The sequence below is a fragment of the Entelurus aequoreus genome, linkage group LG11, assembly GCF_033978785.1.
Source record: "Entelurus aequoreus isolate RoL-2023_Sb linkage group LG11, RoL_Eaeq_v1.1, whole genome shotgun sequence".
In the NCBI taxonomy this organism is placed as follows: domain Eukaryota; kingdom Metazoa; phylum Chordata; class Actinopteri; order Syngnathiformes; family Syngnathidae; genus Entelurus; species Entelurus aequoreus.
The window spans coordinates 37973760-37991177 of NC_084741.1; the positions used below are offsets into that span (position 1 = coordinate 37973760).

Genomic DNA, 17418 nt, shown 5'->3' on the forward strand with positions numbered 1-17418 from the left:
ATAACATATATGTAATATTTATATATTATATATACAGTATATAACATATACTGATATATTGTATTATTATATTATATTATATTATATTATATTATATTATATTATATTATATTATATTATATTATTATATAATATACAACAAATCCCAATTACCATGTACAATATTACAGTATATGTAACAGCTGCAGCAAAAAAAAGGGCAGCATAAAATAAAGAGTAGATCCAGCAGAAAATATACATTATAAGCAAAGAGAGGTAGCTAACATAGAAGCGGTCAGGTAATAGACAAATAGTCAACAATAGGGATGGGTGCCAAATTAGGTACTTTTAAAAGGACTGACGGACTTTGGTCCCCTACTACCAGAGACCAATTTACGTAATATCAAACATGCCATATTTCAATACCTTTGTTGCGCGTGACTTCACATCTGGTTGCAGACTGGCAGTTGGTATTTTAAAAAAAATATATATATATATATTTTTTTTTTTTTTGTCATAAAGAAACACAATCATGTGTGCTTACGGACTGTATCCATGCAGACTGTATTGATCTATATTGATATATAATGTAGGAACCAGAAATATTAATAACAGAAAGAAACAACCCTTTTGTGCGAATGAGTGTGAATGAATAAATGGGGGAGGGAGGTTTTTTGGGTTGGTGCACTAATTGTAAGTGTATCTTGTGTTTTTTTATGTTGATTTAATAAATAAAAAATAATTATATGTATATATATATATATATATATATATATATATATATATATATATATATATATTTTATTTATTTTTTTATTATTAAATTGTGCGGCCCGGTACCAATCGATCCACGGACCGGTACCGGGCCGCGGCTTGGTGGTTGGGGACCACTGCTCTATCTTAACCGGGCACATAGCTCCGCCCCCTCTGAAGTCATGCGCACTCCTGCAGTAGGGGATACAAATAATTGCTATTGCGACATCTAGTGGACACATTTAGAAGAGCAGTTTCTTTAATTAAAAAATGTCAGTAAATTTTTATACTTACCAAAATCATTTAGCGGGCCGGATAAAAGCCGTACATTTGACACCCCTGCACTAAACATTCCTATATTCACATTTAATCTGGAGGTAGATTTGTCACCATTCCTCTAAATTTCTCTGTGGTTTTGTGTAATCTTGTGCACTCACTGTAAAAAATAATCACACAGAAAAATACTCACCTATGAGATTTCTTACTTGGCAGAGGCAACATTTACATAAGTTATTGTTGCTATGATGTTAAAATTGATCTACGTCTGGAATTTTGAAATTCTAAGCATTTTGACAAATTTCTCGTTGGAGATGAATGAAAACATTACAAAGATGTTTGCTTCCAAGTAGAGTGCAATAGTGAAATGCGGGCGACACTTTCAGAACTAATCAAACAAAATACAACTTCAGAGACTAGTCTAGTGAGCATTAGTACGTATTAACGCTGCATGTGCTTTTCCTATGAGATAAGTTGTTAAGAAATAGTGTTGTCCCTATACCAATATTTTGGTACCGTTACCGGTACCAAAATTATTTCAATACTTTTTGGTACTTTTCTAAATAAAGGGGACCACAAAAAATTGCATTATTTGCTTTATTTTAACAACAAATCTTAGGGTACATTAAACATATGTTTCTTATTGCAAGTTTGTCCTTAAATAAAATAGAGAACATACAAGACAACTTGTCTTTTATTAGTAAGTCAGCAAACAAAGGCTCCTAATTTAGCTGCTGACATATGCAGTAACATATTGTGTCATTTATCATTCTCTTATTTAAGGACAAGTGGTAGAAAATTAATTATTAATCTACTTGTTCATTTACTGTTAATATCTGCTTACTTTCTCTTTTAACATGTTCTATCTACACTTCTGTTAAAATGTAATAATAATTTATTCTTCTGTTGTTTGATACTTTACATTAGTTTTAGATGATACCACAAATTTGGGTATCAATCCGATACCAAGTAGTTACAGGAGCATACATTGGTCTTATTCAAAGTCCTCATGTGTCCAGGGACATATTTCCTGAGTTTATAAACATAACATACATAAAAATTAAAAAAAGAAGATGTTGTGATGCCAAAAAATATCAACGTAATCATAGTAGTATCGACTAGATACGCTACTGTACTTGGTATCATTACAGTGGATGTTAGGTGTAGATCCACCAATGGCGTTTGTTTACGCTGGTGAGCTACGGTGTGTGGTCTGTGGACCGATTGGTAAAAAAAGTATTTTTTTTTTATTTTTTTAAATTAAATCAACATAAAAAACACAATATATACATTATATATCAATATAGATCAATACAGTCTGCAGGGATACAGTCCGTAAGCACACATGATTGCTACAAATCATGTGTGCTACAAAAAGGTTGGGGACCAATGTCTTAAAGCACCTCTTCCTGAGGGCGTTTTAAGTGTTATAACTTCACCTTTATTTTTAGTTTTTAAGCCAAAATGCGTCCGTTCTCCCTTTTCTGTCTACACACTGTGTCTGTTTGTAAGTACTCCATGATTGTGCGCTGCCGAACATGCTCCCATGCTCGTAAACCAGCAATGACACGACGTGACGACGACAGGAGCGCGGGGGTGGGGGAACGGTACTTTTCAGAGGCGGTATAGTACCAAATATGATTCATTAGTATCGTGGTACTATACTAATACCGGTATACTGTACAACCCTATTATGAAATTACAACAAATTGGAAGTCAACTATTATCCAAGACAAGGTTGTGTTCTACTTTGGAGCTTGCACCGTAAGTAAAATGCTTTCCAGCAAATTAGTCGTTCGGAAGAAAAAATTGGCAAAGACGGGCAAAAACCAAGAATGCTTAAAATGAACATGGCTTATTACATCTATTGTACAAACCAGTCAAAAGGTTTTATGATTTGCTATGAATTTTAATCAGGACTTCAAACATTTATGCTGCAGTCGGCCCAGGCAGCACTTCCCTTTGATCAGGCATCACTCTCATATTTTTTTTCTTCTCACTTTCTCCCTTGAGGGAACTTTTTTTTCTAATTGGCTCAGCGGTTCTTCCAGCCGCTCTGTCATCTTTTGCTCTATCGCTTCGAATCCGTCTGCTCACATGAAAGAATGGTGGCAATACAAAGGTGCAACACTGATTTGTATTCCCAGAGCTTTTGGGTGCATTCACACTTGCCATGTTTGGTTTGGAGAAAACAAACTCTGGTGCGTTTGCTCTGCCGGTACAGTTTGTTTTGTCAAGTGTGAACGCCATCATTTGGACCCCGGTGTGGCCCTAAGCAACATTTTGTTTGTTTAACCTTTGTGCACACCTAGGCCCCAAAACTGGCGTTACATGTGTTCCTAATGTGATATTATTGCTCAAGTTTGGAGGTTGGCGGCGTAAAATTTCGCCATGGAGTTTTTTTTTGTACAAGTTTTTAAAATAAAATTGCGTTTTGTTTTTGATTTCAACATTGTTGGAATAGGATATGAAAATAAAATGTACATTTTCACTTAAGAACCCCCATTGACTTCCATTATAAATACAGTTTTTTTAACAGACTGTAATCCTAGTATATTAGCTTGCTTTTTCCATTAAAACCAAATAAATCATATTCTTGTTGATTGAAAAACAGGCAAATATTGTTTTGGTTTAATTGCACCCCTTATAAATATATATATATATATATATATATATATATATACCGGGTATATATATATATATATACACACACACACACACACACACACAGTACAGGTCAAAAGTTTGGACACACCTTCACATTCAATGTGTTTTCTTTATTTTCATGACTATTTACATTGTAGATTGTCACTGAAGGCATCAAAACTATGAATGAACACATGTGGAGTTATGTACTTAACAAAAAAAGATGAAATAACTGAAACCCTGTTTTATATTGTAGTTTCTTCAAAATAGTCACCCTTTGCTCTGATTACTGCTTTGCACACTCTTGGCATTCTCTCGATGAGCTTCAAGAGGTAGTCACCTGAACTGTTTTTTAATTCACAGGTGTCATAGTTTTGATGCCTTCAGTGACAATCTACAATGTAAATAGTCATGAAAATAAAGAAAATGCATTGAAATGAGAAGGCGTGACCAAACTTTTGGCCTGTACTGTATATATATATATATATATATATATATATATATATATATATATATATATATATATATATATATATATATATATAAAATACTTTTTTGAACTCAATAAACTCAACCAATTCCTGCCTGCTTTCTCTCGCATTCTAGCTCAGTATACACTGTAAAAATTATATTTTTGTCGACTGTATTAAAATCAATGTTGTCATGAGTTACAGTACCGACTTATTCAAGCCTGTAACCTCTATTATTCCACTCTGCCGCTTAATTTTAAATATTGCAAACATTTGTTTTTTCCCATCATAAAACACAGTAATGTTTTACAAAAAGGCCATAAAACATAAAAAAAATTTAAATACAGAAAATGCAAAAAACTCTCTATCAGTAGAATTTAAGGACTCAAAACCTGTTAATTCATGTTGAAAGTAAAAAAGAAACAGTGTTGAAAACAGAAATTGCCAAATTAATCGCTAAAAAGGTAACTATAGTCACAAAAAATATTAAATTGCAGCCTGAACAAATGTTTTTACCAGAAAAAGTAATTATTGTGTTACTTCTCTGAAAAACTGTCAAATATGTAAAAAAATTAAATAAAATAAAAATTGATTTATCTTTGTAGTGCCATTGAAAGATGAGATTAGTTGTTTTTTTAATTAACACGGACAAACTTTGCTCCGGGACATCATGATAAACTGTATGTTGGAGTAAGTGACAATTTTGCGTGACTTATACAAGTTGGCCTCCAAAACAGTAGCGGTTCAGCAAATGTTTTAAAGAAATTTGCTGGACATTCGTAGGATTGAATACAATTGTTATTGCTTCTGTTTTTTGGGGGGTCAGTAGTATATGTTGCACATCTAGACCATAGATTGGCAAACTTTACTGTGAAGAGTCACTTTGCCGCCTCTTCCAGTAAAGAAAAATAATCACAAACAAAACAAAACTTAATATATCTTATAGTTTTATATTATATATTTTTTATTTTATATGTTGCAATAATAAAGTACAACAAACAGAAGTGTGGTGCACAACGGATGATAGCTAGTGTGCTAGTAGGAAGTGCATTGTGGAGATGGGATGTTCACGAACGAGTCAAGTCTTTTGATCGACTCTTCTAAGTGACACTGACAGCTGATTACCAGTTGCAACTACTGTGAGAACATGTTGGCTATATTCTTAGATTTTTGAATGGTTCTGGTTCTGGTTTATTTGTTCCAGACATGTTTAACACGTTACATAAAGAATATCATGTAGCATCATAAAGCTTATATTTAATTTACCCTTTGTCGGTGTCTTTTACTGGTTATTCATTCGCAACATGTACATGTTTAACTTAAGTTCACATCCAGTGTGAAAGAAAGAAAGCTATTAGAAAAAAATAATACATCTCAATGGTAAAAAAAACAAACACATGTAGATTATATATACGTACTGGTCTGAAAAATCTGACTTAATTGTACACTTCATAATTGCTTTGTAGATATACATGAAGTAATACTTATCTGTGATAGTCAATGAATGTTATATAGGACTTAATATTGTAAACTGTCGTAACCTATGTTACTATTGTCAAGTTTTTATTGTTGACTTCGGCTGCATCCAGTTGTGTCTGAATCGGTTCTCACTGCTCATTTGAGAGAGCCTTTCAAGAGTTTTGACTCGTTCGCGATATTCACATCCGTATGATACTAACGCCTAACAGCTGTTGGTTATCAGAGCCACATTGACATTCCACTGTTGGTAACGGCACGGTAACGTTTGAATTAGTTATTTATTAGATTTTCCCGGAACTGGAAAACAATATTGGCCGTTACTTTCAACACTGGTTCAGTTCAGTTCAGTTTCAGTTTATTTCGAACATGCATACGATACAATGTAATGCATCACACAACTCCAGTTGTTTCATTACAGCACGTCCGAAAAGGAGTAGGAAGAAGCAGAGTTTATTTAATACTACCCCTTTTCATACCATAGCAATTTTATCCAATGGCTTTGTTCTCTGTAACAGAACAGTGAACAAATGAATAATAAACAAATAATATACCATAGTAAGCAAACAAATATTAAATACATAAATAATCTTTGTGTCAATAAAAATTTTTTTTAAAAAGGGTTGAAGATGTTCATCCTAATTCTTGTTCTGTGTACTTTGTGAACACTTGTAGTTTGAACAGTCTCTTAAACTGAATCATATTGCTGCCTTGTTTGATTTCTTTGGTTAATCCATTCCATAATTTAATTCCACATACAGATATGCTAAAGGTTTTAAGTGTTGTACGAGCATACAAATGTTTTAAATTAGATTTTCCTCTAAGGTTATATTTCTCCTCTTTTGTTGAGAAGAAGTGTTGTACATTCTTGGGTAGCAGGTTATAGTTTGCTTTGTACATCATTTTAGCTGTTTGCAAATGCACCAAATCGTTGAATTTCAATAATTGTGATTTAATAAATAAAGGGTTTGTATGTTGTCTATATCCAACATTTTGTATTATTCTAATTGATCTTTTTTATAAGACAGTTAGTGAATGAAGCGCACATTTGTAGTTATTTCCCCATATTTCTACACAATAACTCAGATATGGTAACACTAGCGAGCAGTAAAGAACATGGAGTGATTTTTTTGGTCTAGAACATGTTTTGCTTTATTCATTATTGACGTGTTTCTTGCTACTTTATGTTGTATATTTTTTACATGAGATTTCCAATTTATTTTATCATCTATTATTACACCCAAAAATGTGTTTTCTTTTACCCTTTCAATATTTACTGGTAGGAAGTGATGTCTCTCTGATGTGTGTGTGTGTGTGTGTCCGTCCGTGCCGGTCTTTAAAAGTATATTGTTTTAACTTTTTCTGAAATCTAAGCTAATTTAAAAAAAAGCTGAATATAAAAACAACCTATTCAACAGATGTAGCATTTTGGTTTGCAATATTTGCATCACAAAAGCTTATCTTTGCTTTCTGCAAATACTGTGCAACCTCTGATTCCATGACAAAAATAGCAATGTGAAAGCTGAGCAAACGCTATGCAGTTACTGTCACCCTCAAATGATGACCAGTAGGCAATGTTATTGTTGGTGCCTGTATTAATGTAACCCCCCCCCAAAATGTATCTCTGAATGCAGCCTGAGTCTTTGTTTGTTCCGATTCCAGTCTTTCTCCTTCCTCTGAGCTGTGCTGTTAATGTAGTGAAGCGGCTCAACGGTCAATGAGCTTAAATTAACACCTGACTCCCTGTTTGTTTCTTAGTGTGCGCTCCCCAGGGTCCTCCCTAGGCAGAGGCACCATATTCCACGATCAATAACAACATCCAAGAAGGATGCCTTTAAGGGATTGTAGAGGAAGCTATATTTTATATAGGGCATATTTATTAGATCTTGTTTATTTACATCCACGCTGCCTCCCAGCAAAACAGGCAGTATAAAATGAATGGCTTTTCTAGCCATTAACTTAAGAGGGTTTTTTTTTAAACTGTGAGTCATAGATCTTTCTTGGCTGTGAGGTTTGTCAATATCCTTTTAAAGCCTGCTCAATTCTCCTGTGCATTAGCTGAACTTTTCTGTTTTGGTATCGGCCTCGATTCTCCGGGTTTATTGCTGGAGTGCATCTAACAATTATCCCTGGATCACGATTATCTGTCACTTGGTTTGTATCGACTCATCCTCCTCGCCTCTCCTCTACAGGGCCTGGCCATCAGCGAGGTGAACGGGCCTGGTCCCCAGGTGGCAGAACCGCAGATTGCGATGTTCTGTGGCCGTCAGCTCTTGCACATGAACCCGCAGATGGGCCAGTGGGAGCCAGATCCTCAAGGCCGCAAGGACTGCTTTAAAGATCCGACAGAAATTCTGTCTTATTGTCAGGAGGTAAGCAATTTGCTGCAAAATATGTGCAAATGTACAGCAGGAAGGGGATTCATATGGCCCCATCCATCACGGTTTAATTCGACACATGAAACGTGACGAATTGGGGTTGGGGGGGTGCACTATCCACTTTAGTCACCAGATGGCAGTAAAGTGTTGAAAATCTTAAAAGTGTTTTTTCTGGCAATTCCAAATTTGACCACAGCGTCAGTTCCTATGTAAAATGCCGCTTTCCATCATTTTCAGCAGACTGCATTTCAAAATTATTAATCCCCCTCTTCCTCTCACGCAAGATCCACCTAGGTATGGAGCCATATGAATCATTTCACTACTGGAGTCGACACCATTTCGGATCTAGATCAGGGGTGTCAAACTTATTTTCATTGAGGGCCACATGACAATTATGGCTGACCTTAGAGGGCCGTCTGTATTCGTGAATAATATCCAACTATAAATTGCCTCATGATGTTTTTACACAATTATTTATTAATTATAAATAAATATATTTTTCATACACAAAAAAAAAACCTTGTTAATTTTACAGTTAAAAAACAGCTCAGTTGCTAAAATGTTACTGTAAAATGTACAATGTTTTAGTTTTTTACAGCATATTAATGAAAATGGAAAAAACAGTACCAATGTTTTTACTGTAAAATCTACGGTTGTGGTTTTTACGTTGTATTACTGTATATAAATAACCAATACTAGTTTTTATGTTTTTTATCATGAAACAATGCACTTTTTTTTACTGTATTTTTTTTATTTTTTTTTTACAGTGTAAAATTTGGTGGATAACTTGCTTTAACATTTTGACTCAAGCAGATACAGTATTTAAGTACCTATTTTGATTTAAACTGAAAACAAATGTTTTGAACATATGACAACATAACATTTGTTGCAATTTTAGATCAAGATTAAAATATATAAAATTGCATGCAGTACAATGTATTTTTTTTGTGGAAAGTTGAATACATTTAGTAAAAAAAAAAAGACGCATATTAATTCCAGGCTTAAGAGGGTCACATAAAATGATGTGGCGGACCAGATATGGCCTACGGGCCTTGAGTTTGACACCTGTGATCTAAATGAAGCAAATATTATGTAGTGATCAACAAAAAATACTTGTGTGTATTTTCTCTGTCTGACACCTGCCCTATCAGCTCTATATATTTAAATATAGATGTATAAATACAGTAGAATGATGCTGATCTGTTGAAATATTCTGTGCAATGTGATTTTTTTTTAACCATAATTATTCTTTTTGCTTTGTATGTGTATGGAGCATACAACACATACATTCCTTAAAAATGTAGTGGAATTGGCAATCAAGCACCATCTTCTGGCCATATTAGGTATAGCAGTTATGAAAAAAAAGCAGGCAAGAACATGTTCTTTTTGTCGTTTTATCATTGAATACAATATATTATTGCCAACATTGGTGTGACCCTTTAAAAGAAAGTATTAATACGCTAATAGGGTTATGTCTAATGAGGTCTTGCATGGTTTTGCAAAGGTGCATGAGTCATCCCTCGTGTCGTCCTCTTCCTACACACAAGTACTGTTTGACCCTCCTGTCCTTTAAACAAATGCCCCCTCTTTCCTTCCTCTTGTCTTCCCTCTGCTCTGCCTCGTCCTTCTATCACATCTCTGCATGGACCCGCACGTCCAGATGTACCCAGCGCTATCCATCTCCCACGTGGAGGAGGCCAAAAGTCCCGTCAACATCCCTTACTGGTGTAAGAAAGGCTGGAGCCACTGTCAGGCCCGCCCCTTCATAGTGGTGCCCTATCGCTGCCTAGGTAAGAACCGCACGCACCGATGACTTTTAAGCATCCAAATGCATAACTTCAGATATCCTGCAAGTCTTATGAATCAAAGAACTTGCTAGAGGGTCAGTATTGTTTCCTTCTTGGCAACCAAGACTCCGTCAAAAATCCTGATATAGTATGTGGACAGTCGACAAACAACTCATACTACCGTGCAGCAGGTGCAAACCTTAATGAACATTAAGGGTGTCCGGATAAAACTTTTTCACTTCCAATATGATAACCAGATTGGAGCTTTAAATATTTGCCCTTATCGACATTGATCCGACAGTTGTCATTCATTCATCGCTGTTAATTGGTTCCAGACATAACTGCGATACATGAATTTCCTTGAAGTATATGAATCATTCATTACACATCAAATTTCCTTAGCTAGAGCATAAACAACCTGTTTACAAACTTCTAAATACATTTTACAACATTATAAGAGCCCTCTAGACATGGAATAACATCCTTTAGTCACCTTTACAATATTTTAACCAATATAGTAACGCTGCCTGAAGCTGAGCCAATCAGTGGCCACGATACTGAACAGTGCATTCTGATCTAGTGGCGATCTAAGAAGACTAAAGACTAAAAACTAAAGAAAATGAGCAACCCTAGCCCAAAACTTACTTACTTATTATCTTATACTATACTTACTTATAACTTACTTTATACATTTACAGAGCAACTGAGAAAACATACAAATATAATAATTAATTAAATAAAATAAAATAAAAAAGGAAAACCAAAAATGTATAAACGCACCTGAATCAAAAATAATAATAGCAATAATAGTAGTTAAATATTTTGAATACAAAAAAGATTCTTAAAAATAATAAATAAATAAAAAAAGTTTAAATTAATTCTTAATGATTATACATTTATTTAGAATTTGAATTAATTAAATTCTCGATTCGGATGTGAATATATTTAGTTTTAGTTTTTTGTTATTATTCACTTGAATGTGATTATAATTTTGTCAAGTTTTCCTTTACTTGAGAGCGTAAAGTAAAATATCACTAGATAATCAAAATCCTAATTACACATCATTATTATTAAGATTATATTACTATTAGTGCATCTCTTGGGAGTTGGTCTCCCCCTGTCTTTAAAAACGAGTGACACCTCTGTTTGTAATTTTAATCAAGGGTCTTTGAACGCACCACAGTTACTGTATGGACAATGAGATGCAAAAGTGAAACCTGTACATAACTTCCTCCTATGCTGCCATTGTGCCACATATAGATGTATTATATTTTTACCTTTCCTCTATCACCTCATACTTGATACAAAATGCTTAAAGGTGAATTTTAAGGACATAACTCATGACGTCTGTGTTGAGTGAAGAGTTCGAAGTTCGGTTTTCCGCTATCCAGGAGGAATGAACACTTTCGTATTTTTGAATGGGGGTGTTGTAGGTTGTCTTAGACTATGTTAATTTAATTTAAGCAACCTTATTATTGAACTTTCACAGCTGTATTAATTTTATATTAACATTTATGATGTTTTTTTAATAAATTACATATTCAAATCATCAAACTTTACATAAGCCTAGGCCCCCCCCCACACACCCCCCATCCTGTCTTTGGGGCCGTGGTACAACTTCCCACTTTGACGTGGCTGATAACAACAAGACTTGCTTAGAATGTCGCATTTGCGGTTTAGACCTGATGAAAACATGGACGTGACGCCGACCTCTCTGTTTATTTTCCTGTTGGTGCAGAAGGTGAATATGTGAGCGAGGCCCTGCTGGTTCCAGACCGATGTCGTTTCCTCCACCAGGAGCAGATGGATGCCTGTGAGAGTTATGTGTACTGGCACAATATTGCAAAGGAGGTGAGATACATGATGCATGTGGAAGCTTTGACGTGTGTTGGGAACCAACTAGAGATGTGACGTTTGCAAACGTGTCAAATCCTTTGACCAGCCATTATTCAGTATATACAAATTTTCCAGACATGTGAGCACCGCCTGACTCGACTGGATAATAAATCATATAGTTAAAGGAAACATAGCAGAATTTTAATTTGATTTGCAAAGTAGTTCAGGTGTACACACAACAAATAATGTAGTACATTGTGTATCTTGATTTGATTTTTATTCAGTTTTTTTATTGATATGTTCATTATTTATTGATTAATTAATTAATTTATTTATACTTTGATTGTTAGGAGTGCTGCAAAAAATAGATTGGCATCAATTTCTTATTTATTCCAATTCTATTCATCATTTTTTAAATTAAAAAATTATACATATATACATACTGACACACATATATATACATATATATATATATATATATATATATATATATATATATATATATATATATATATATATATATTCATATATACTATACACATACATTGATATAGATATACTGTACATTAAGGTATATATATTAGGGCTGTCAAATGATTAAAATATTGTATCACAATTAATCGCATTTTGTTCATAGTTAACTCAAAATTATCGTGATTAATCGCATATATATAATTTTTCATCATTAATAAGTGTACCCTAGACAAATAATTTTTACGTTTTAACACCATGAACGGACAATTAGTTTGCTTTAAATTAATGTGTTTTAAAAATGATGGCTTTTTAAACAGCTCAACACAAAAAGGACAAACATGATTTAATGAAAAAAAAAATTGCCTTCTGTGTGTTGTGCATTCCATAGTATTGGAGCCCGAATAGAAAACGCACTATAGCCCGCAGACTTTTTTTGGGCTCTGGGAATCACTAATAAGCCGGAGTTCTTTGAACGCAGATTTCTTGTCGGGACATATGGTACAATACAATCGGCAAGATAGGCAGGAGCTTGACCGTGTAGTATTTTATACGTAAGTAGTAAAACCTTAAAGTCGCATCTTAGGTGCACAGGAAGCCAGTGCAAGTGAGCCAGTATAGGCGTAATATGATCAAACTTTCTTGTTTTTGTCAAAAGTCTAGCAGCCGCATTTTGTAACAACTGTAATCTTTTAATGCTAGACATAGGGAGGCCCGAAAATAATACGTTACAGTAATCGAGACGAGACGTAACGAACGCATGGATAATGATCTCAGCATCGCTTGTGGACAAAATGGAACAAATTTTAGCGATATTACGGAGATGAAAGAAGGCCGTTTTAGTAACACTCTTAATGTGTGACTCAAACGAGAGAGTTGGGTCGAAGATAATACCCAGATTCTTTACAGAGTCGCCTTGTTTAATTGTTTGGTTGTCAAATGTTAAGGTGGTATTATTAAATAGATGTCGGTGTTGAGCAGGACCGATAATCAGCATTTCCGTTTTCTTAGCGTTGAGTTGCAAAAAGTTAGCGGACATCCATTGTTTAATTTCATTAAGACACGCCTCCAGCTGACTACAATCCGGCGTGTTGGTCAGCTTTAGGGGCATGTAGAGTTGGGTGTCATCAGCATAACAGTGAAAGCTAACACCGTATTTGCGTATGATGTCACCTAGCGGCAGCATGTAAATACTAAAGAGTGCAGGGCCAAGAACCGAACCCTGGGGAACTCCGCACGTTACCTTAACATAGTCCGAGGTCACATTGTTATGGGAGACACACTGCATCCTGTCAGTAAGATAAGAGTTAAACCAAGACAAGGCTAAGTCTGACATCCCAATACGTGTTTTGATACGCTCTAATAAAATATTATGATCAACAGTATCGAAAGCGGCGCTAAGATCAAGAAGCAGCAACCTAGATGACGCATCAGAATCCATCGTTAGCAATAGATCATTAGTCATTTTTGCGAGGGCTGTCTCCGTAGAGTGATTTGCCCTGAAACCGGATTGAAAAGGTTCACAGAGATTGTTAGACGCTAAGTGTTCATTTAGCTGCTGTGCGACAATTTTTTCGAGGATTTTCGAGATAAACGGAAGGTGGGACACCGGCCGGTAGTTTACCAAGAGATCAGGATCGAGGTTAGGTCTTTTGAGTAGAGGATGAATAACCGCTTTTTTGAATGCTAGGGGAACAGTGCCTGAGAAAAGTGATATGTTTATAATATTTAACACTGATGGACCTAATAATACAAAAAGCTCCTTGATAAGTTTCCCAGGAATTGGGTCAAGTAAACATGTTGTTTGTTTTGTCCCATTTACACATTTTAACAATTCCTCCAATGTTATTTCATCAAAGAGAGAGAAACTATTTTGGAGGGCAGTGTCCGTTGTATATACAGTCGTATCTGTGTTAATAGAACCCAGTTGTAGCTGAGATGCATTGTCTTTAATCTCTTTTCTAATTACTTCAATTTTCTTATTAAAGAAATTCATAAAGTCATCTGCTGAGTGGGTGGAGCTACTGGGAGGAGTCCCTTGTTGGGTTAGCGATGCTACTGTACTAAACAAAAATGTAGGATCATTTTTGTTGAGGTGGCTGAGATTTGAGTAATATTTAGCTTTAGCTGAGGTAAGCATGCGTTTATAAGTTATTAAACTATCACTCCATGCTTGATGGAAAACCTCAAGTTTAGTCGCACGCCATTTGTGTTCCAGCTTTCTACATGATAATTTCTGGGCTTTAGTTTCTTCTGTAAACCATGGGGTACGCCTTTTTAGGGGCCCTTTTTAGCTTTAGCGGTGCTACACTATCAATGGTGTCGCGTAGGGCGTCGTTAAAGTTGTTAGTGAGGTTATCAATAGAGCCCACATAATTTGGGAATGGTGCCATTACCGAAGGCAGTAGGTCAGTAAGAGTCATCGTTGTGGCAGCATTAATGTTGCGGCTGCTATAGTAGTTATTATTATTATTATTAGTTTGTTGACAATGGGTCAGAACTTCGAATTTTATAAGGTAATGATCGGACATTACTTTAGTGTACGGGAGTATCGTAACTTTAGAGGTGGTGACACCCCTGACAAGCACTAGATCTATTGTATTACCGTTGCGATGCGTGGGTTCATTTATTATTTGTGTAAGACCACAGCTATCAATTATAGTCTGGAGCGCCACGCATGGAGGGTCCGATGGGGTATTCATATGGATATTAAAGTCCCCCATTATGATTATATTGTCGGCGTGCGTCACTAGATCAGCAACAAACTCTGAGAATTCACTGATAAAGTCGGAATAGGGCCCAGGGGGGCGGTAGATAACAGCCAGGTCGAGAGGTAGCGGTGTGACAAACCTCATAGTGAGCACCTCAAACAAGTTATATTTATTATTTAGGTTAGGTGTAAAATTATAGTTTTCATTGTATATTAGTGCGACACCCCCTCCCCTTTTAAGAGGACGGGCAACATTGAGGACTCAACCAAAACATGTTATAAAATAATTGACATAATATTTCAGCCAGCCAGAATTTTTTTTTCAAAAGTATTGCACTACAAATGAAAGTGAAGCAAAACATTACCATTACCATTACAAAGTACAGTACAAGGAACCAAGCTGATTATGATAACTATTAATAGTTAAAATGCAAAGCTAATGTATTTTTATACACTAGGCTTTTTAGAGGGTGATGATGTTGCTGTTATCGGCATCAAATGTTTACATAATTTCTTCCCACGTATTGTTGGCTTTGGCTGAGTCGCTAAAGGTTCCAAATGCGGGAGTTGCTGCCGTACATCTAACTTGGCTGCACTCTTGCCATGAGAAAAATCCTGTGTTTAACCAGTTGCTTCCTCAGATTGGAAGAATTCCCGCCACTTGCCTTGATTTTTACATCAGAAATATTACAGCAAGCGTAATCTGCATCGCATTTGGAAAAGACGAGACACACTTTAGAGCATTTTCTATTTGGCATGGTTGGGTTTTAGTCATGAAACATTGATGGGCTGCAAGATTACTAAGAGCGTGTCTGCTTCGAAATCGCCTGTTTTCCTCTCAAGTGCTAGCAAGTACTCGCCACTCCATCCATTTTCTACCGCTTGTCCCTTTTTTGGGGTCGCTGGAGCCTATCTCAACTGCATTCGGGCGGAAGACGGGGTACACCCTGGACAAGTCGCCACCTCATCACAGGGCCAACACAGATAGACAGACAACATTCACACACTAGGGCCAACTTAGTGTTGCCAATCAACCTATCCCCAGGTGCATGTCTTTGGCAGTGGGTGGAAGCCGGAGTACCCGGAGGGAACCCACGCAGTCACGGGGAGAACATGCAAACTCCACACAGAAAGATCCCGAGCCCGGGATTGAACTACTCCCACTCGCAAGTGCTAATTCAAACAGACGTGACGTGACGTGCAACCCAGGCACCGAAACATGGCACTGCTGGATCTTACGTGAATCGGTGCCCGATAGTACCAGCTGGTTTCGGTCGGTGCCCATCCCTATTGACAAAGCATGATCGTAATGTAAGACATTTTCATGTTGTAAATGCAGTTAAACCGGATGTATAGCGTAGCGCTTTTATTTTAAAGCCGGAAAAGTGTGATTGGTTTGAGAAAGTGTTTTGTCATTTTTGATGTCGGATTGACGGTTTGCTGTAAAAAAAAAAAAGTCTCCTTTCGACTTCCTGCCGACCGTCTTCATTTCCGTTGAGCTTTTATGTCATCTTACTAACTAAATCAGTCACAGTAACAATAGAAATGTTATGTTATCACTGCACCTAAATCGTAATCTGAACACGGAAGTGAGGCACTACCCACCCGAAATACGCGCACAGCAGGTGTTTGCTGCAGGGATGTCGCCTCTTCTCAAAGCGAAAAATAGTCTTTTCTTGTCGGGAGAACAACTTGCCATGGCGTTGAACCTGATAATTCCATAAGGTAGACTTTGCTTTGTCCATTTCTGCTCGCTTGTGGCTCATCAGTAGCAAGTGAACTGCAACCAAGTTGCCCCGTTAAGGCACGGCTTAAGGGTCAAAAGTGTGCTTTAATCGCCCGTTAAAAAAATTAGTGCCGTTATTCAAATTTATAGTTAACGTGTTATCACGTTAACTTTGACAGTCCTAATATATACATATATATACACACACACACATATATAAATATATACTGTATACATATATACTGTATGTGTGTGCGTGTATAATATATATATATATATATATATATATATATATATATATATATATATATATATATATATATATATATATATATATATATATATATATATATACTACCTTTCAAAAGTTTGTGGTCACATTGAAATGTCCTTATTTTTTAAGGAAAAGCACTGTACTTTTCAATGAAGATAACTTTAAACTAGTCTTAACTTTAAAGAAATACACTCTATACATAGCTATTGTGGTAAATTACTATTCTAGTTGCAAATGTCTGGTTTTTGGTGCAATATCTACATAGGTGTATAGAGGCCCATTTCCAGCAACTATCACTCCAGTGTTCTAATGGTACAATGTGTTTGCTCATTGGCTCAGAAGGCTAATTGATTATTAGAAAACCCTTGTGCAATCATGTTCACACATCTGAAAACAGTTTAGCTCGTTACAGAAGCTACAAAACTGACCTTCCTTTGAGCAGATTGAGTTTCTGGAGCATCACATTTGTGGGGTCAATTAACATTCAAAATGGCCAGAAAAAGAGAACTTTCATCTGAAACTCGACAGTCTATTCTTGTTCTTAGAAATGAAGGCTATTCCACAAAATGGTTATATATATATATATATATATATATATATATATATATATATATATATATATATATATATATATAT

The 17418-nt window shown here is 35.7% G+C and overlaps 1 protein-coding gene across 6 annotated transcripts in view; it reads left to right on the forward strand.

The window, feature by feature from the left end:
* The window catches only part of aplp1 (amyloid beta (A4) precursor-like protein 1), a 120882-nt gene that overhangs the window by 64476 nt on the left and 38988 nt on the right, over nt 1–17418 (forward strand). For all 6 annotated transcript variants that reach the window (XM_062063177.1, XM_062063180.1, XM_062063178.1 and 3 more), the window contains exons 2-4: nt 7793–7972; nt 9639–9768; nt 11504–11616. In XM_062063177.1, coding sequence (XP_061919161.1) covers nt 7793–7972; nt 9639–9768; nt 11504–11616 — 423 coding nt within the window. The remainder of the gene's footprint in view (nt 1–7792; nt 7973–9638; nt 9769–11503; nt 11617–17418) is intronic.